Source organism: Eptatretus burgeri, chromosome 6, assembly GCF_056783735.1.
Source record: "Eptatretus burgeri isolate ZD-2024b chromosome 6, Ebu_testis_v1, whole genome shotgun sequence".
Taxonomy (NCBI): domain Eukaryota; kingdom Metazoa; phylum Chordata; class Myxini; order Myxiniformes; family Myxinidae; genus Eptatretus; species Eptatretus burgeri.
The window spans coordinates 37,459,245-37,481,134 of NC_140966.1; the positions used below are offsets into that span (position 1 = coordinate 37,459,245).

Consider the following 21,890-nt stretch of genomic DNA (forward strand, 5'->3'; position numbering starts at 1 on the left):
GTGGAAGGAGGCATTTAGGAAGTATGGGCTGAAAATGAGTATGGAGAAGACAGATGTGATGGAGGTTAGGCAGCAGAGAAAATAAATGAATATCAGGTTAGATGCGAAGGAGATCAGGCAGGGAAATAGGTTTGAGTATCTGGGGGAGAACAGTGCCTGGGGATGGTAAGTTGGAGACGGATGTGCAGAGGATGATTCAGGTGGGTGTGAATGTATGGAAGAGGGTGAAGGGATTAATGGCAGACAGAAAGATATCAAGAAAATGGAAAGGGATGGTTCTGATGTCGTGTGTAATGCCGGCGTACCCTAATGGTGTGAAAACGGTGGCATTGACAAAAAGACAGCAGAGGCTGCAGGTTTTAGAGAACAGCTGGGTCAGGAGGATTGTGGGAGTGAAGAGGGTGGATAGGAGGAGGAGGATGGATGAACTGAGGGAGGAGGTTGGTGTGCAGATGAGCTTGACAGGGAGATTGGGGAAATTCCGGCTGAGATGGGGTGGACACTTGGTGCGGATTGGGGAAGAGAGAGTGGCAAAGAGAGCAGATAGGTTGAGGGCGCAAGATAGAAGGAAAAGAGGTAGACCGTGGTTAAGATGGAAGGATTGTGCGAGGAGAGATATCCGTAAGGTATGGGTGGTTTGTCGAGTGGAGTGAGTTGGTTGAGGACAGAGGGAGATGAGTATCATGGTCGAGGCAGGGCAGAAGCTTGGTGCCATTGGACCTCACCCCTTATAAAGGGAAGAAGAGGAGGAAGAGGAGGAGAAGAAGAAATACTTTTAATTCAAGTCAAGGTATGATGTCTCCCTATGCTTTTCTCCTGCATGTCGTTTATGTACAAGCTATTCCAAAAACTGCAGATGAATGCTAAAATTTAAAAAAAACAAGTTCAAAAGGGGTATACCCAACCATCCACATCCACAACATTTTCTACCCCCATTAAACTTACCTAACATAACCCAACCATTTTATTTGTAGATTAATATTTCCTTCGTTCTTTTCTCAATCTTTTCCTGTTCATTCAAAAAAAAAAATCCTATTTGCTGTAGTCATATTGACCTGTGGCCCCCACTCTGCCCCACTGGCAATACATTAAAATTTTGTCTCGAAATTTAAAAAAAGGAAAACCACTTGCAGTCATATTGGATTGAAGGGTACAGATCACCGTGGAGTAGGCACATCGTAGTGCATGTACTTTGCTGTATTCCTTGCCATTTGTAGATCATTTTGCAATTGCTGGCTGCCTTTTTTATTACGAAAAACCAAAAATACCTGCCTGAAGTCATAAATCATAGAACGCTCTTTCTTAGTCACCCAAAGTGGTCGTCTCCTTTTAGCCCCTTATTGCTATAATCTACCTTTCTCGCGGCCATATTCTGGGTGTTATACATATGAGGTATCTGCCACCATTTTCACTTTGACACCCTTTTCCTTTTTTGATTTTTGCCTCTGCCACCGAAGGTGGATAGAGGTTATGTTTTCACCCGTTTGTGTTTGTTTGTTTGTTTGTTTGTTTGTCTGTGAGCAGGATATCTCAAAAGAAATTGAGGACTGATTGAGATGAAACTTGGTGCACAGGTTGGGTGTGTGACAAGGACTAATTGGTGAGATTTTGGTGAAAATCTGGATGTGAATACGACGATGTTTAAAGTGATTTTTCACCATTGAAAGATGGGACCAAAAACTATATATATAGCACGATATCTCAAAAAGTTGTGGCCGGGTTTTGACAAAACTTGGTGGATGAGTTGATGAGATGACAAGAACAAGCCGATTCGATCTTGGTTAAGGTCCAGATGCAGATCCGGCCTATCAGCGAGATACAAAATGTAAACTGGTGAGCTTGTGGATGTATGTTTTCTCCCGAGTGCCGTTCTAGTTCAAAATTGCAAGAGCATGAGCAGATCTGAAGCTGATGTGAAGCCAGGAAATTATTTTATTTGGGAAGGCATGTACTCGTAGATCTGGGTCGATTTTGACTTGTTTTATTTTATTTTTTGAAGGACTTAATAGTACTTGGGATCAAAGTTGAATGGAACTTGGTCCGGTAGGAACAACTGAAAATCCAACACATATTATACCGGTCCTCTTGAAAAATGTTTGATCAAGTAGAGTGACTTAATTGGTATAAATTTGAAGAACCCCATCAGATCGTAAACTAAGCAAGCCTGGTGTTGGCTTAGGATCTTATTATTTTTGCATTTTCCTGAGTTTGAGCCCCTGTCGGCCATTGAATTAACAGCAGGTGGGGTTGACTCAACCTGTTAACCTTCTGAAGTTGGTGAAGTGAGTACAAAAGTACTGGTAGTTGGGACATTGCTTCAGCGGATTATCAAAGTGATATGGATGTTGATTTAGAATAATTTCCCTGGTAAGAATGGGATTAGGACAATGAAGATGAGTAAATTGGTGGATTAAGTCGCTGAAGCACAGGCATGATAGATCAAATGCCTTCAGTGTAGTTTTCTGGTAACCAGAGCTTAAAATAATCTGAAATAATAAGTGGATCTTTTTCATCTAATTGTAAGGTAATATGAACCCTAAGAATGAGGAAGGTCGTAACCAATGATGCAGTGATTGATTTTTCATCATTAGTCTATCCTTTGTCATAATGTTTTGATATTATTTTTGCATTTATTTTGTTTTGACTCTTAAATTGCAGTTTATGCCTCTTGCACTCCCCTCCGACACCATCCCTCGTGGCCTCACAGGTGTTCTGTGGCCAGTGGGGGGTCGGGGGCCAGGGAGATGCAGAGGGATCAGGGAAAGGTTGGGAGGGGGGAGAGCATTCGTGCTGGGATGCCGTACGTCACGGTGCTGGCAGGCTGTTCTTTCCTGGGCTTGCTGAGGTGGGGAAAAACCTTTTCATTGCCGTTGTGCTTTTTTTTTCTCATCACTTTCCTTGGCTTTCCCATATTCTTTAACTCATTGCTTGCTTCAATTACCGTTTCTCATCATTTCAAAGATCTTACTGTCTCATTTTCTGTTCTCACCCCTCATTCTATTGTATTTTCTCACTCCTCAAAACTATTTATTATGGCTTCATTTTTCAGCTTACCTGTTTCTTCTTCTTTCACGTAAAATTCAATCCCACCACTCAATTAATCCTTCTGTTGTGCAGCATATTCTTCACGAATACATATTTTAAATTGCGTACTGATTCTACCTAAACGAGGCAAACAGTGGGTCTGTGGTTCTCCAAATTTTTAATGGTATTCCAAAATTGAATGTCCACCCTCACTTCCCTTTGTCAAACAGAAAACAAGTTTGTCTTGTTCGCACACCCATCTGAACCCTTGCAGGGAACCGAGGTTCAAATTCGATGCACCATTCACGTTTGTTCATTGCAGTCTATTAACGTCTTTGCAATTCACGTGCAAGTACAATAATGTGTATTAATATCTTTATTCGACATGTGGTACAAGTACAAGCTCCCCCATGAGCCTCTGGTTACAGTAAATAAAAGAGTATAAATAAATCTCAATTTTCTACTTTGGTTGTTGGTGAAAGAAACTCTTAACTGAACTTGATCCAGGCATAATATCAGTCAACCAAGAAAAAGAGCAATCAGAGATTGCAGATCCTCGCCAGGACTTCTTCTGAGTGGTGTATTTTTATAGGCTTAAGGGTAAATCCAATATGGCTGCCAAACCATGTGACATATGGCATCATATGTGTGAACCTTTTGTTCCTCATGGACAGGCGGTCATACGTGTAAAGTTTCGCCTCAATTTGTTAGACCACTTCAGAGGAAAATATTTTTGAAGGTTATTAAAAATAAAAAAATAAAATATGACTGCCGAATCACGTGACTGATGACGTAATGAATTTTTTTTTTTTCTGTAGACCATTTTATCCCGAGATGACCCTCAAAAAATTTCATACTGATTGGATGTAGCGTTCCACATATGCAATGAGGAAGTCATAACAAGGGCACCTATGACCACATAAAAAAAAATCAAACTCATTTCCCATGAGGAGTGCTTGCCATGTGCCAAGTTTCAATTTTTTTCCTTGGTGCAGTTTCAGAGATAGAAGTCCTAAATTTTTCCGTTTTTCCAATATGGCTGCCACACCACATGACCTATAGCATCATACATATCATTAAAACATTCCACATGAGTAGTCGCACCAATGGTGAAAAGTTTGTCTCGATCCGATAAGCGGTTGCAGAGAAAAACACAAAAGTTCTGTGCGGACAGACAGACAGACAGACAGACAGACAAACGGACCCAAATGCAATACCCTATCCTTTGGCGAGGTTAAATATTGCCTTAATTGTAGTTCAGCAGTTTTACTTTTACCATCACAATCCTCTATCTTGAACCCATACTTGGCCCGTAACATTTTATAAAGAACCTGTATTATTTAATTTGGTCTAAAAGGTAAAAAAAAAAAAAAATGTTAAAACCTAAGCTCTGATTACCATTGAATTTTTTACAAAAACTTTAATTGAATCCAATATGGTTTGAGCAGCGTATGAACTTTTTGTATTCTTCTTTGATGTAGAACCCTGATGAATATATCAATGTGAATACAACACTGCTCATTCATCTTTTTGGCAAGAAAGGAAAGGCAGAGTTGAACTACACAGACTTCTACAAGTAAGTTGCATCTCAAACTTAAGAAGTCTCCCAAATGATGTCCCATAATTTTACTGTCGCTCTTGGTACTTCTTAAAAGCATGAAAATTAGAGCACAACATACAATATCACATGACCACGATGGCAGTAAAATAACTCACGAGAGAGAGATAGAGAGAGATAGAGAGAGATAGAGAGATATAGATGGATGGAAACATAACCAAGTGTGCACATTATACGAACAAACAACTTTTTGAGATTTATTTACCTTTACACATGGGGAAAACACGCAAAGTAAACAGGATCACTATCGTGATCTTATGTTTTGTGCTGAGATTAAGTGACTGGATGCTCGCAACTTTCGTTTTTTTTTTTTATTAATACATGATGTATTTTGATGAATAAATTTGATGAATTTCAGATGTGTTGACATATGACTGGTAGGTCTGCTATTTAGTTCCAGCCTGGAATTTCATCTTCCATTGATAACAACAAAAAAAAAATTCTTATTCTTGATTCTCCTGCATTCTCCACCACTTCCCTAGTTTCATGGATAACTTACAAACCGAGGTACTGGAGCTGGAGTTCCTGTCCTATTCAAAAGGGTTACCCTTCATTTCTGAGGAGGATTTTGCACGTGCATTGTTATGCTACACAGATAGGAAGGAACAAGAGGCCTTCCTTAAGAACCTTCGTCAACATCTACCTGAAGAAAAGGTGCGGCATATTGGCTATTTACTCGTGTTCCTTTCATCATTGGATGAGCTGAAGAGGTCACAGATAGTACCTGCGGAATGCAGCGTTGGTGTGTTTTTTAAAATATACAAAATCGAGGCTCGTGGGGGAGCGAGAACATAGAACGGATCAGGATGCAACATAACAAAAGGAAAGTAGAAAGAGAGGGGAGAAACATGCCAACAACAGGGATGAGGGACAAAATAGAGGGAGACTTGGACAAATAATGGATGTGGGGAGAAATGTGGGGTCGGGGAGGACACACGGGGTGGACAAGATGAATACAGAAGCAAACTCTCATAAAGGAAAAACTGGAAATTTGGGAAGACTTGGGCTTGTGGAGGGTTAATGGGGGTAGAAAATATCATGGTTGGGGTGTAAATTGAGAAAAGTTAATCTGAAAAAGGAAGGTGTACAAAGTGGAGAAAAGCTAGGTCAGTGGGAGCAAAGGGGTAAAAGACAGAAAAAGAAGAGATGAGTAACATTTGGCAAAGGGAAGAAGGAGTGGAGGAGAAAACTTATGCCTTCTTGTGAATGTAATATGTACATCAATAGTCCTAAAAAAACAAAATTTTCAGTCATCCACTTGTTTCAAAAACCTTGTGACAAAAAAAAATGAACTCATTAAACCAACGAATGAAATAGACACTAAAACATGTGGTCAACCAAATGATCAGACTATAAAACCAGGACGTAGATGACAGACTTGTTCCCAAGCCCCAGCTTTCCCATCCCTTATTCTGAAATCTTTAATTTCCAGGGGATTTCTTTTGAAGAATTTCGTGCATTCTTTCAGTTCCTCAACAACCTGGAGGACTTCACCATTGCCATGCAAATGTACACTGTAGCCAGTAATGCAGTGAATCAAGGTACAACCGTTTCTACACAAATGTTTATTAAGATGTAAGAAAGTCTTGGATTCCTCCATTAACTTATTGATGAGTGCCTGATTTTGATCACAAGATGGTCAAGTGAATAAATGTAATGTGTGTGCAGAAGAGTTCCAGCGTGCAGTGCAAGTTACAACTGGTCACGATCTCTCTCCACATCTCGTGCGCACGGTGTTCACACTATTTGACAACGATGGGGATAACCGTCTCGCCTATCGGGAGTTCCTTGGAGTCATTGCTGACCGGCAACAGCGTGGTTTACGGGTTAGACGTTGAGGGAGGAGGGAGGGCAAGTGGTGGAGTTGAAGACTAAATTACTCAAAGGTTGAGATGAGGATTATGATTGAGACCTAGTGTCATCTTCGCGTATTGAGGTTACTCAGCTATCAAACCCTATGTAACAAAGAAAACCCATACCAGTCATTGATAGGAATTCAGAAATAGACCAGGATAGAGACATGTAATGGCTAACTTGATGGGAAATACAAGAAAATGTAGATGGGTATTTTTCTCATTGCTTTCTTTTAACACATGTAGGAAATGGATAAAAATACACATGCATGTCTGGAGGAAGAATATATTGGGTGGAGGGTGGGAGAATGAACCAATACTCTTCAATGGGGAGATAGCATGGAATCATTAATATTTCTAAGCTGATGAAATTGCATTTTATTGTCTATTTGTAAGGTTTGTCTACTCCAAACCTTTTTTGTGCATCATCCCATAGGTTTATAAACGTCTACAGGGGTTGGCTGCATTCAAGTCTTGTGTTCGGCGAGAGATGTTGAAATGAGAGCTTTGAGGATCTTGAAAATATCTATAAGGTATCGTGGTGTACATTTTGGGAAAATTGTCACTTGGGTTGCTATTGGAGAGAGATTTGGTGGATTACATTTTGGGCTTGTTTCGAATTGCTCAGAGCTAAATTTAACACTGGCTTCAGTGATGGATAATGTCTGGGCACACTACAGTGTGAACAACCAATTAGATATCTGCGATCGCAAAACGATCGCCAAGGGTAAGCCTCCCCCAGCGCCCTTGATCCAATGATGGCATTTTTTTTTTTGAATCACCGTATCACCGTGACCTTCCACATTTAGGGAAAGAGTAAATTAATACAATGTGCTCCCATCTACAATGTATACAAAAAAACCCAATATCATGAAAATCGAGGAAAATTATTCAAGTTGTGATCAAAAACGTGTTTTTTGTTATTTGCTCTCAATCTGAAAAAAGTAGGTCAAGGGCACAAATCAAATATCAGGTATACAACTTCAGTGCAGATTGGCAAAATTGAGCGATGACAAAAAAAAACGTTTTTATTTTTCAGTCCACCATTTGACCTTGACTTTTAACCCAGAGGGGTATGATATGAATGAAGCATAAATGTGCCTTATTCTTGGCGATCTCCAGAGAGAAATTTAGTTCTGATCAGACAAACCTTAGTCGAGTTATGGTGAACAATGTTAAATTATGTCATGACTAAAATTTGGTCAAGGTCAAAAAATTGTCAACCCTGAATACTTTTTATTCTCATTATTGATGTAAAATTTCCTTCTGAAAGAGATCAACAATAATTCATTTTTAAAACGAGCTATGGATCAGAAAAGGCACATATTGAGTGCAATGACCACTGCTAATGTAAGCAACCGAAAATTTAAAATGTGATTTTTTTTTTAACCAAATTTTACTGTTATCATTGATTGTTCTGCTGGTTGACCTGTCATGGTAAAACAGTCATCAATAATGGAGCACACCAAGGGAAATGTTGGACAGAAAAACATGATGAGGACGTTACTTATTGTTTGTTGGTGCATATTTACCTCCATCACCATAGGTGAAGGAGGTTACATTTTCACCTCTCTCTGTTTGTTTGCTTGTTTGTTTGTGTGCAGGATATCTCAAAAAGTTGTGGACGGATTCAAACGAAATTTGGTGGGCAGGTTGGGTGTGTGACAAGGACGAACTGATTAGATTTTGCTGAAGATCTGGATCCGGATCCGGCTACTATAATTTTTTAAGTGATTATTCACCATTGAGAGATTGGGCTCAAAAACGGTATATAGCACGATATCTCAAAAAGTTGTGGACGGATTCGGACAAAATTTGGTGGACAGGTTGGGTGTGTGACCAGGACAAATTGATTCTTTGTGAAGATCCAAATCCAGATCTGGAGATGATAATTATTTAATTTTTTAAGTGGGTTTGCAAGTCCTCTGACTTCCAGTTCTGGGTTTGCAGAAACGGCAGGTCTCTCTCAGGGGTCTTTGCCGACTTTTCAAAGTTATGTTTCCAGTCATGATATGTCACGTTTGAACTGTTTATTTTCTCACCTACATGTTTGTGTGGGTTCCTAGTTTGGTTTTGTTTCAAAAATTGTGCTATTTTGTGAGTTTTCGTCAACCTTGTCTTACCGGGTTCCTTGAGGCCTACCCATCCTTCCCCTCAAGATGTGCGATCGTTTTTATTTGTATTCTTTCCCTATTACCTTCAATTCCTATTTTCCACACTTTCCCAACGCCCCCCATCCCTCCCAACTAAATACTCTGTTTCTTATCTAAAACTCAAAAGAAAAAAAAACCTATCTGTCTCCCTGCATACCCACAAGTCCTGATTCTTCTTCTTCTTCCTCTTCTTCCTCCTGCCGGCACACCATCTTTCTTCTATTTGAGCTGACCCTCTCTTGCCATTAGATTCACGATTTCTTCCTACAACCTTCCATTCCCAAATCTTACCAACTCTTCAAAGATCCATCAAAAAATAATAATTTTCCTTGTATCCTTTCTATCCATACACCTCCTGCAACCATGTGTCTCTCTCCCCTCTTCCTGGTAAATTTCATCGAACCAGCAGCTTGCCACTGACAAACCAGACATAATCTGCCGAACAGAAACTTTCCTACTTAAAGACATCTCTGACTCCCAAGTCACTCCCCCTGGTTACTCCCTCCTTCGGTATGACAGACCTGAGCCTCGTCCTGGTGGAGGAGTTGCTTTCTTCATCAAAGACTCTATTCCTCACTCTCCATGCACTGCCCTCACTCGCCCACACCCCCAGGAATACCTCTGGCTACGGCTTTCCCTCCACTCCCACCTCATGTTTATATGTGTGCTGTACCGTCAACCAAACAGTGATGACTTCATCTACACCTCACTATCCGAAAACATGGACCAACTTCTATCTTCTCATCCAAACTCTCTCTTCCTCATATGTGGTGACTTCAATTGTTATCATGCCAGCTGGCTAGGTGTGGGTACCTCTCGCACCTGTCATGGCACCTCAGCAAAAGATTTTTGCGACTCATTGGGACTGTCTCAATCGGTCAATTTCCTGACCCGGATCTCAACCAACGATACTCCATCTCTTCTGGATCTGATTTTGACAAATTTCCAAGAATATATCTGCTGTTCTTCCTTCGCTCCAATCGGTTCTTCCAACCACGTCCTTGTCAAAGTGGACATCTCTCTGGCTGTTATCAGAGAACTGCCTCAGCGCCGTCGAGTCTGGCATTTCACTTAAGCCGACTGGTAGGGTCTCCAAGCAGCCATCAAACTTCTACACTAGTCTCCCATCACCACTTTCTCCAACATCAACTCATCCTGGGAATTCTGTCAAAGAAACTTGCTCTCCCTCATGCACAGATTTATCCCCTCTCGTCTTCAGTTGTCCTACCCTTCCTCCCGCCCTTGGTTCACTGAAGCTTGTGGTGAGGCAGTTGTCCTGAAACAACGTGCCTTTGCCTCATGGAAAGCAAACCCAACTGAGGGTAATCTCAGTTCCTTCCAGAAAGCTCTGAACAAGTGTGTATCTACCCTCAGGAGAGCCAGAAAACAACATCTTTCTTAGCTTAAGTCTGAACTCTCAAACCTCTCTCCCTCCTTCAAATCCTGGTGGTGTCTAATCAAATCTGTTTCTCATGTATGTTCCCCCTTGATCCCCTTCTTTACCTCAAATGGCCGCACAGCTGATACCGCACGTGAATAAGCTGAATCCTAAACTCGGTGTTTGCATCAAAATCTTGTGTCAAAAACCCATCGCTTTCTCTACCCACCTTACCCAGTCACACCCAACTGTCCATGGACTTTGTGTCCTTTTCTTCTGACAAGGTGGAGAGCTTGCTGTCAAACCTCGACTCAGATTCTGCAACCAGTCCAGACGGCATCAGCCCACATGTCCTAAAAACCTGCTCCTCTGCTCTTGCTCACCCTCTCTCTGTTCTATTCACCCTCTCATTTGCTCAAGGTAATCTGCCATCTGCTTGGAAATCAGGAAACATTTCTGCTCTGCACAAAACAGGTGCAAAAACAGATCCTTGCAACTATAGACCAATCAGCCTTCTCCCAACCATCAGCAAGGTTATGGAATCCATCATCACTTCAGACATTAAATCCTTCCTCTTCTCCAATGGCTTGATTTCTGATCATCAATTTGGTTTCAGACCAGGTCACTCTACCTTGGATATGCTGCTTCTGCTCTCCCAACATTGGATGGAGGTCCTCAATGCCAGATCAGAGCCATATCCCTAGACATATCGTGTGCTTTTGACACAGTCTGGCACCCTGCCCTACTCACCAAACTCTCTTCCTATGGTATCCAAGGCCATCTCCACTCATGGCTCGCAGACTTCCTCTCCTGTCGCAGTCAACGTGTGGCCCTAAATGGAGTTCTTTCATCCCCTCTTCCTGTCCAGGCTGGAGTTCCTCAAGGTAGCGTTCTGGGCCCTGTTATTTTTCTGGTTTTCATCAATGATCTCTCCGACTCTCTGGAAAATCCTCTTTATCTCTTTGCTGATGACTCCACCCTCTGCTGGTTTGCATAATTTCTGAAAGCACAGCTGTGCGACTGAAGCAGTACCCCCCGAAGGTTATGGGAATAATTAGAAAATTAGCCTGTGCATTGGTCACAGTCACACTCTCTTTGTGAAATACACCAAGGGATGCTTAACATCCACGAGCAAATACCTGCAGACAGATCCCCAGCAGAGCATCCCATTGGATGGACGATGTGCTCATCGATGTGATGTGCCTCTTTCATAAGGATCTTGGTTTTTACTTTACTCGTAGTTTAATGATAATCAAATCTTGCATGACACCTGTTGAGACACCAGGGTGACATTTAGTAGTCAGGTCGGGAATCGAACATCGATGAGACAGCTCAAAGGTGAGTGCATTACTTCTGAGCCTTCCTGCTATCCTGCAAGAGAAAGTGGAAGGATGGGAGAGAGAAAGGCAGGTGTGAGAATGTGAGGGATGAGTACAGAGGAAAAGAGAGAGAGACAGACAGACAGACAGACAGAGTGACCAGAGACAGACAGAGAATTAATGGGCAAACAAGGGGCATAGTTGGTGGGGGATGGTAATATAGGGAGGTCAAAAGTTTTGTCACTATTGTATAATAAATGAACTGTTTGTGGTTGTAGCTATGGAATGCTCAAAATTGTGTGTGTGGTGTTTTTCTAAAATGAACACCTTGTACAAGCGCTATATGAAAGTTATTGGGCCGATAGAGAAGAAGGAAAAATATAAAGCAAACAAGAGAGTTCCTAGTAAACCTTACCCCATGCAGTCTTGAGAAAAAGGACATGGGAAGGGTTTTTTTCAACTCTTGCTTTGCGTTTCTGAGCACAATCTAAATTAGCTTTGTTCGTGACCTTTGAACAACTGGTGTGATGGCAACCATACGAAGCCGATGGGTCAAATGGTACAGTCCAGAGCTGAACTTTCTGACAACTCTTTTCAGAGAAACTGAAGATTTTGGAGTGATCTTTGAGAAAAGAATGCACTAAAGAAACAGATCTTTTGGACAAAGTTTGCTCGATGATTGCATCACCAGGTGCCACTATTTTTTATCTGAATCTCCCGAGTGCTCCACCCTCAGAGTGTGCGGCAAATTTTATTGGTCGAGACGGCGTAGAATTTTGCCCAAGTACCGGTACTATTATACGGGAAGTTTTTGGAAGTGCAAACAAGGCAATTTGTGTTCTCCAGTGTTCAAGTATAAAATACAATTGAATTTTTTTTTTTTTGAAGGCTGTTGAAAAAACAAGAAATTGAATCAGAAGTTTACCGCCATTGATGCACCCTCTTTTACACCAGCTTATTTAACATGTTAAATTAGTTATTCATGCCTGTTGTTTGTGTCCTTTATATCATCATTCCTAACAAAGTAAGTTTCCTGTTTGGAATGATTTTCAAATTTGTTTGACTGCCAGACTGAAATCCAGACTGAAGCAATTGCTATATCAGGAGTGTCATGTGTGTTCGGGACGAGACTCTGTAAATTTGCCAATTTCAGAGCCAAAGTTCTCCTAAACTGCATGTTCCTGCTCCGGTTCATGTTCTCCAGTGTTAAAAATATAAAATTCAGTTGAAACCAGGCACAACAAATCCCGCCCATTTAAGGCATAAAGTTATTTGGGGGATCAAATTTAAATTTCATACATCCTTAACCTGAATGTTGATTATAAGGAATATTTTAATCTTTGTTTGAAGTCAATTAAACCAGTTTTGACGAAGTTATGACCATAAAATGATTTTGACCTTTTTAAGGCCACGTAAGGTCAAAGGTCATGGTGTCAAATGAAAGCCAATAAAGGACTTGATATATGTCTTCCGTAGTAAACACGCATATTCCTAACCTTTTTATCCCACCCCCCAGAGGGAGGGAGCGGGATATTGTAATTGTCTGGTTTGTTTGTCTGTTTGTTTGTTTGTCTGTCTGTCTTTTAGCAACTTTATGGCAAAATGGCTTTAGCAAACACTCAAATTTAATCCACAGGTGGGCAATGAACCTTGGATGACCCCATTAACTTTTGGGTCCAATTGGATCAAAGGTCAAGGTCACGAAAAGATCAAAATCGTTTTTCGCTCATAACTTCGTCAAAAATGATCTGATTTACTTCAAACTAAGCTTATAGTGAACCTTATTCTATTTGTCACTTATAATCCTACCCATTCCTATAGTTAAAAATGCATATTTGTGAAGATCGGTAGGGTCCGAAGTTTTGGGGGTCATGGTCATCGGTCAAAATTACAAATTTTCCATTATAAATCAAAAAAGGATATGAATGTGCGTGTTTACTATGGCAGACATATATCAAGTCCTTTATTGACTTTCAGTTGACACCATGACCTTTGACCTTACATGGCCTTGAAAGGTCAAAATCATTTTACGGTCATAACTTCGTCAAAAATGGTTTAATTGACTTCAAACTAAGACTAAAATATTCCTTATTCTATTCCTTATAATCAACATTCAGGTTAAGGATGTATCAAATTTAAATTTGATCCCCAAAATAACTTTATGCCTTAAATGGGTGGGATTTGTTGTGCCTGGCACCACTTGTTTGATTTATAATGGAAAATATGTAATTTTGACCGATGACCATGACCCCCAAAACTTCGGACCATACCGATCTTCACAAATATGCATTTTTAACTATAGGAATGGGTAGGATTATAAGTGACAAATATAATAAGGTTCACTATAAGCTTAGTTTGAAGTAAATCAGATCATTTTTGACGAAGTTATGAGCGAAAAACGATTTTGATCTTTTCGTGACCTTGACCTTTGATCCAGTTGGACCCAAAAGTTAATGGGGTCGTCCAAGGTTCATTGCCCACCTGTGGATTAAATTTGATAGTGTTTGCTAAAGCCGTTTTGCCATAAAGTTGCTAATAGACAGACACACAACCCGCACCCTCCCTCCGGGGGGGGGGGCAGGATAATTAAGTAGTTCCTTAATCATCGAGTGGCATCCTCATATAGACAGACAGAGTGAACCAACTTTTGCTTCACCCCACTTTGCGCTATGCGTGCAGGGTAATAATCAGAACAAGCCGGTGGGCGACATGGCTGCTCGCTCTCGATGGAAAGCTGGCCGACGCGACTCGCCAATATTCATGTACATGCTATCAATCAATTTAGCAAAATAAATATGATTATCACAGCCCTCTTAGTTTCCGCCCAGAAACCCACCTTGTGAAATTTCAGGCATGTTTCCAAAGAGACTAACAAATGGCAGCCCTGGTAATTCCATTTATCTATTCTCTAAAGATTTTATTTTTTTATATGATGCTGTAAGACATTCTCCTTGGGCACAAAAAAACCAGGTCCCTCGGAGGTCCAGTTTCGGAGGTATTGATTTTTTTTGTACAGTCCACAATAAGTGTACAATGTATGATAAAGTATTTTAGCTGTTGCTAAGCAACGGAGATGTGCAGAGCAACCATTCATTTTTGTGTACATGCTCGCCACATTGTACACATTTCACCCAAGTTTCATCAAAATCAGACTCTTTCTCTTAGAGATATTCGTAATTAACCGTTTCTGAAATGTTCGACATGAACTCGCCCAAAACCTATCTCCTCCTACAAATATTTTTTGTTAGGGCTGCAAATTGGCATGAAGGGAGCGACATAGATTGCACACAGAACTCTAAGCTTCGATTTTTCGATTTTTTTTGGATTTTTTTCGATTTTTTTGGACCACTTTAAAGGGCCGTTGCTGTTCCGTTGCTAGGGCCCGGGGTCCCATATTGGAAAGCACACGATTCCCAGGAAATTGGTCCTACCTACCAAATTTCATTGGAATCGGTTGAGTGGTTTAGCCCCTAGGCTTGACCTAAGTTTCGCGGACAGACAGACAGATGGAAATGTCCAGAATAAGGGTGCTCTAAGAGCAGCCAATAAAATTAGCCAGTGGGCAGAGGGTAATGTTTAGAGCATCTTCTGAGTCTGGGAGGTACAGTAGGCATTCGAACCCCGGCTGAATCACACCAAGGACTTTTAAAATGGTACGTGCTGCTTCCTAACTTGAGGAGATGCCCTTCTATGACTGCTTTATTTGTGCATGCTCATTCCACACATCCTTTAGCTCATGTCATCAGCTCGTCTCACAGGATACTACACTTGTTGACAACTTGGCAGCCATATCGGTGGGATTTGAGATGTCAAAACAGATAATAGTCCCTGGGGGCCATATCCATGCTGTTCTGGGGGGGGGGGTGATCCACATACTTGAAGCAACAATCACAAATGGTAATCTGTGCAGCATGGGCTTAGTGCACAGGTGCATTGTTATGAAGGAGGAGTACACCTTTGGTCAACCTTCCTCAATCTTCATTCTTGATGGCCTCCTGCAATTTCTGTACAACGCTGGTATAATATTCCCTGGTGACTGTAGTTTTGCGAGGCATTTCGCCAATCAGCAAGATGCCTTTGGCATCCCAGAAAATTGAGGCCATGATCTTGCTGGCTCAAAGTTAGGGTGAAACTTTTTGGGTGGCGGTGATCCCTTGTGCTTCCATTGCATGGTTTCCGTTTTGGTTTCAGGATCTCACTGGTGAAGCCATGTTTCGTAACCAGTTACCAGATGAGTGGTCAAGTTAGTTAGATCTGCAGTGAACAGTTTGAAGAGCTCGTGTTTTGTGCCTAGCCAGTGTAATGCTTTTTTCATTTACAATGACCAACCCGTCCAGAAAATGTATCTGTTCTTTATAAAGAGAATTCACTGTATTTTCATTTTCATTTTCATTTTTGGATGTAAACGACCTTCCTCTCATACTGTCGACAATAGCTTAGGATGACAACAGTATAAGAGTAAAGAATAGGAGAGTTAGAATGGTAGTAAGGCAGGGGTCTTTCATTTAGAGTAGTGAATGCAAGGAATAGTCTTACCTGCAAGGGTAGAGTAGTGCCAGTGGACTAAGGGGATAGCTTTAAAATTGAGTTGGATAAGATGTAGAAGTAGTGGGGATGAGTGTTGTCCTAAGATGTTGGTACAATTGTGCAGGCTTCACTGGCCTAATGACCTCCTCATGCATTGAAGTTCGTTGTAAATCCCCGTAAATAAATCCATGAAGAGAGGGCTGTTTTGCCTTTGGAGGATCGTAACAGAAGCACATTTATTTTTTAAGTCACCCACGAATGTTTAAATCATGTTTTCCAATGTTTATCCTAAGTTTACTAACATATGGATTTTCCAATCTGTCCACATTTTCACTCCAGCATCAAGTACTGAAAGAGACCTCTTCTTGACAGTTCCTTGCATCCCGAAACTGATCCACATTTAAAGCTCAGCTGCTCAGCGGAACAGACTTGGCAACGGCACCAAGTCTCTATCTAGCATGATTATATATTAATTATATAATTTATTATGTATTCCATGTTTTTATATTTATTGATTGTTTTTCATTTTATTTATTGCGATCTGTGAAAGTTTCTTTCATGGAGAAATTTTTTAACAAAGACCAAATATTATTATTATTATTGAAAGCCTGTCAAACCTCTTGTTGCAAAATCTGCATGTTTTATATTCCCTGTTTGGTGCTATGTTAATCTAGTGCATCTTGTACTCTGCAAGGTATGTTCAATGATTATGTTTCTGTATCATGCTATGAAGAAAGGTTTGTGATAAAGGAAAATTTGTTCTTTTCAAATATTAAAATACTAATGAAACACATCAACTTTGAATTTTTCTTTGAAGCTCATATCTGTTATGAGAGATGAAATCATAGTGATGATTTACGCTCATACTCTTACAAAAATAGTGAACTTAATCAATCCTGAACATACTTCTTATGACACTTTTAGGAGTTGTGTCCTATTTTAACATCAATTCGTAATTATTTTATTCTCAGAGCTTGTGTTGGCCCTTGTGCCCAGTACAAACACAAACACTTTCTCTTTAGAAAGGGACCATCAAACAAAGGAGTACAGATGGTTCTTTAGAAAAAAACAAGTTGGCATGCTTTCAAATACACCAGTAATGCATCTTAGAACAGCGTTTCTAGTTGGACCCCACCCTGAGATCGATCATAGGCAATTGTGTTGACAACTGTGCTGTCCTTCCAGCCTTTGTTCATGTTGCATTTGCATGCTTTTTATTTACATATGGCAGATACTAACAGAGAGTGTGCTCGCACTCTCGATGAAGGGATCTCTCGGAAAAAAATGTTGGTCCCACCCACTTACATACAAAACTAAAGTTGGAGTATCTTCTCTAAAAAGTCGCTTGGGCTACTTTGAGAGCCTACCTGGTATGTTCAGCTGATTGTCTCAGCAGGAATCCTTTTTCAGTGCAACAGACCATGGCAAAAGCAAATAAAAAAGCAAAAAACCGAGATCGGTCAAACCGGCAAATCTTCATCTCATTCATCATCATAATAATAATAATAACAATCATCATCTTCGGACGAGGTATTTATTGCCAACTGTGAAAGGGATAGGATGCCTCTCTCAAGAGCAATGACTTTGGTACCATCCGACAGAGTTTTATTTGGTGCAGCATCCTTTTCTATCGTAATTTTAATAGCTTGAAAGGATTCCACAAAAAGTACGCAAAACTGCTTTCCTTTTTAAGGAATAGGAAGGGATCAGAGGGATGGATGGAACGACGACTACCAATCAGCCTGATTGGGTGGGGCCACGAGACACATTTGCCCGAGGGCCAATCAGATCTATATGGGTGCAGTAACGGTGGACTATGATCAGGAAGTCGGTGACAGCAACAACCCACACATATTTCAATAAAGTATGTACTATTTGGAATGTTAAATCATCTATAAAGTATTTACAGTCCAATTACGTGAGCACATCTGTAAAGTTTCCATGACAACATTTGTAAATCAGTAGTAGAACAACTATATATTTCAATTAAAAAAAGTAAAACGAGTAATAAAAACATTTTAAACAAGAAAGAGCAATCAGAAATTGCAGATGCTCACCAGGACTTGCTTTGTGTGGTGTATTTTGTGTGGCAAATAAATGGAAGGATGTACTAAATGAAAGGTCGAAATGGTCTACTTGTAAATGTGTAAAGGTCAAAGATCTGAAAAGATGTAAAGGTCAAATGGTGTAAAGGTTGAAAGGTCTGAAAAGGTCGAAAGGTTCTAAAAGGACGTAGTTTAAGGTTTAAAGGGTCGGAACTGCCTAAAGGGGATGAAAGGGTCTTAAAAGGTCAAAGGGGTCCACAAGGTATTAAAAGGTTTGAAAGGGTAGAAATGAGTCGAGCTGGACGTTTTGGCGTTCCACATGAGGTTTGATAACCCCCCTTGCAGTCCGTGCTCTGAGTGCAAGAAGTCCAGCATGGCACCAGCCAAAATGAGGTCTGATAACAGGATGCCATTGTCGGACTGCAAGACAACGTGCCATTGGCTCAAGTGGTGCCGGAGGTACTCTCTGTTTGCATGACATTGTTGCTGCGTGAGGGGCAAGCTGCGCCATTGGCTGCTGTCAGGCCATGAGCAAAGGATGCTCAGGTGTGGCCAAGGGGAAAGGGATAAAAGGCCATGCACAGAAGCTGTGGAGGTTTGAGAGTGTAAGGAGTCACTATGGAAGAGTGGAGAGAGGTGAGTCGGGCAGAATGACATGGTGGCAGTGCGGCTGGCAGTGAGTGTGGGACAAGCCGAGCAAGACAGAGACCATTGATTTGCGCCCCAACTTCGCACAACTTGCAGCTTCCGTACCTTCCTGGTTCTCTTCCCTACTGTCCACAAAGGATCATGTATTATTTGAAGCCTGTGTCTGGTTCCCCTTTGTGAGTAAGTGGTGGAGGTCCTCTGGCACCTTCGTTCCCTGATATCTGTTAATACGTTTCTAATTATTTCCGTACTTACTCATTACAAAAGAATGGTGTCACCATAAAAGTAGAGAAGGCCATTGTGGGACAGGGTCAGCTGGAGCCCCAGTTGCCAAACAGTAATTCTTTTTGTTTCCATATAGGTGCAGAGAGTCATGGGCAGCTGGCTGCTCATGACAATGGGAAGAAGGAGAAGGAGCACTACGCTAATAGGTCCAACAGCGGCTGTTAGCCCAAGTTGGTAGGTCCACATGACTACAGCCAATAGACCACCACTTGCAGACACAATTGAACACCCAAGAACACCCAAGAACACCCAACACGCGAGCATTAACGGTGCAGAGCCCCCGTTCCCAAGCGAACCCTCAACCAACGTGTGCAGCGAGTCGTACAGTGCACTTGGCAGTTCGGGATTATCGACGTGAGCTTCCGATGATCTGGGGAAGATTGTCATACGAATGAATATCTCTGAAGAGGCTGCACGAATGGTGTTTTTCACAACACAGGAAACACAGCCAGCACGACGCCCACGCTGCACGAAACGCGTACGGAGGACGATAACGGCGACTCCACGCCATGTTGGCGCACGCGGAGCAAGCGCATTGATTAGCCTTCCCTCCCTCCACAATCTTCACTTCCCTCGTCACTCTTTCCTTCCCTCCCTCCTCACTCTTCACTTCCCTCCTCACTCTTTCCTTCCCTCCCTCCTCACTCTTCCATCTACTCCCTCCTCACTCTTCCCTCTCCTCCCTCCTCACCATTGCCTCCCTTCCTTCCTCACTCTCCCCTCCCCTTACACTTCACTCTCCCCTGCCCTCTCTTCACCCACTCCTCCCTCCTCTCTTTCCTCCCCTCCCTCCTCACTCTCCCCTCACCTCAAATCTCCTCGCTACTCCACCCCTCCCTCCTCACTCCCCCCACTCCTCACTCTTCACTCCCCCACCCCTCCCTCCACACTCTCTGTCTCTCCCACTCTCACTCTGCTCTCTCAACTCTTTCCCCTCTTTCTCTGTCCCCATCCCCACTTGGAGCATTCCCATCAGCAAAGTGACGGGTGGTGTGATATAGAATGCGTCCTTCACGGTGAGATCACTCGCCTCAGTCGGAGCATAAACAGAGACCAGGGGAATGACACCCAAGGAGTGACGAATCCTTAATCTCATAATACGCTCGTTGACCGGTGTTACCTCAATTATCATTGGGGTCAGCTTATTGGACACAGCTACAGCAACTCCTTGGGTATGGTAACCATCAGAGCGACCAGACCAATAGTAGGTGTAACCACCCACCATGATCTCCCCACAATCCGGTCTCCGAACCTCAGAGAGAGCTGCAAAACAGATGTCCAAACGCTTGAGCTCAGATGATAACAGAGACAGGTGATCATCCTCTCTTAGGGATAGGACATTCCAGGCACCCACCCGAAGGGACCGCCTCAGGTTAACCCAAGGAGACCGCCGTCTGGTGGACGACACCTCAGCACCACTCCGACACACTCTCCCGCAATCTGACCCAGGGATGTTACCCCGTAGTTTCTCTCCTATCATCAAAGATTGGGGATCCCACAGACTTTGCCCCAATCCCGTTATCCGGTGAGCTGCCCTGGGTTTTTAGATATTTTTTTTTAAGCTTTTACAATGTTTTGCGGAATGAAGGGTTTCCCGGTGGCCAGAGTGCAAATCCTGCCACCAACCTCCTAATAAGAAGTGACCCAACTGCAGGAGGACATCCACAGACACAGTTGGGCACTAGATATGGATGGCCGTTGGCTCACAAGGAGCTCCTCCGCCCTTTGACAGGTTTTGTTCTTCATCCTGCTGGGTGTCCATATCGAAACACCCTCCTCACCAAAAAGCCTGGTGGGGGGAGATGGTTTAGTCGCCGACAACCCGACCATGGAACAGGTTAGTACAGGTTCACATGGTACCTGTAGCAAGTCACCGATCTCATCTGATCTGACCTGATCAGTGTGCCTCGTACCCAAATCTGCGCCTGCTACTGATTTCAACAAACTTCGTCCGATCTCGTTTCTGCCCATCATAGCTCTCTTGTTTGAAGGCTTTTTTTGGCAGAATGGGTAATGGCTGACATCGAGCACCTGATCGACCTGCGTCAATTTGGCAATATGAAAGGCAGCTCTGTTTACTACTAAGTCAATCTTTTGGATGTTATGATCCCAACCACATGCAGCTTTCTTTCCTACCTTTTTTCCTTTTCTAGATAGTACTCTTCTGAATAGTACTGTATTAATTCCCACGGAATGATTTCAATGAAGTGGTATTTTATAACTTGTCAAGTGTATTTTACATTATTCACAAATCTTTGTATTTTTCTTTAACATTGTAAACTTGACTTTTAATTCTTCGGGCTTTTGGCATGTCTTTATTTTAATTGAATAAAACTGATATAGAATTGAATTGAATGTCATTGAAATGTTAAAGTTGGTCACAGGCAAGAAGCCTATTGATTTTGAGGTGAAAACGTCAAAAGGTCAACATAGGCCAAAGGTCAACAACTTTGTCGAATTTCTAAAATCCTCAATTTTCATATGACTGACTTGAAATTTGAACAGGATTTGCATATCAGGTCACTGATTCAACCACCAATTATTTTTGAGGTCTAAAGGTCAAAAGGTCGACATAGGCCTGATTTCTAAAATCGTTAATTTTCATCCGATTAACTTGAAATTTGAAGAGGATTTTCATATCAGGTCACTCAATTCAACCACCAATTATATTAAGGTCAACATAGGCCAAATTTATGTTTGTGGGGTAGTTGGAGGAATCTCATCATGAAGATAGGATTGTATAGTATAGTATTGTCCATGGATGAGTAGGAGACATCTCGATGTAAATTAAGTTGGGAAAACTGTCCATTCATTTTTGTCGTGTTGATGTAAATCACATGTCACTACACAGGGGGTTGGTGCTGTGTTCATTAGGTGGAGTCTAAGGCTAGTTCTCCCAGTATGTGATTTCCCCCTGTGACCATTTTCTACATTTTTGCAATTTACAAGGCTCGCTATAAAAAGAAACAATGTTTTAACAATAACAATAACAACAGAGCCAAACATTTCCGAGCAGGCAAAAACCCCGCCTTCCCGGCTT

At 41.7% G+C, this 21,890-nt stretch overlaps 1 protein-coding gene across 5 annotated transcripts in view; it reads left to right on the forward strand.

The window, feature by feature from the left end:
- LOC147024560 (calcium uptake protein 3, mitochondrial-like) overlaps positions 1 to 16,665 on the forward strand; it is a 41,009-nt gene extending 24,344 nt beyond the window's left edge. For 3 of the 5 annotated variants that reach the window (XM_085884596.1, XM_085884597.1, XM_085884598.1), the window contains 7 exons: positions 2,708 to 2,845; positions 4,506 to 4,600; positions 5,125 to 5,296; positions 6,075 to 6,183; positions 6,311 to 6,468; positions 6,932 to 7,028; positions 16,212 to 16,665. In XM_085884596.1, the coding sequence (XP_085740722.1) occupies positions 2,708 to 2,845; positions 4,506 to 4,600; positions 5,125 to 5,296; positions 6,075 to 6,183; positions 6,311 to 6,468; positions 6,932 to 6,997 (738 nt within the window). In that variant the 3' untranslated portion in view covers positions 6,998 to 7,028; positions 16,212 to 16,665. Of the gene's footprint in view, positions 1 to 2,707; positions 2,846 to 4,505; positions 4,601 to 5,124; positions 5,297 to 6,074; positions 6,184 to 6,310; positions 6,529 to 6,931; positions 7,029 to 16,211 lie in introns of all 5 variants that reach the window. The other 2 variants (XR_015059083.1, XM_085884599.1) reach the window with 2 other exon arrangements.
- Positions 16,666 to 21,890: the final 5,225 nt, after the last annotated feature.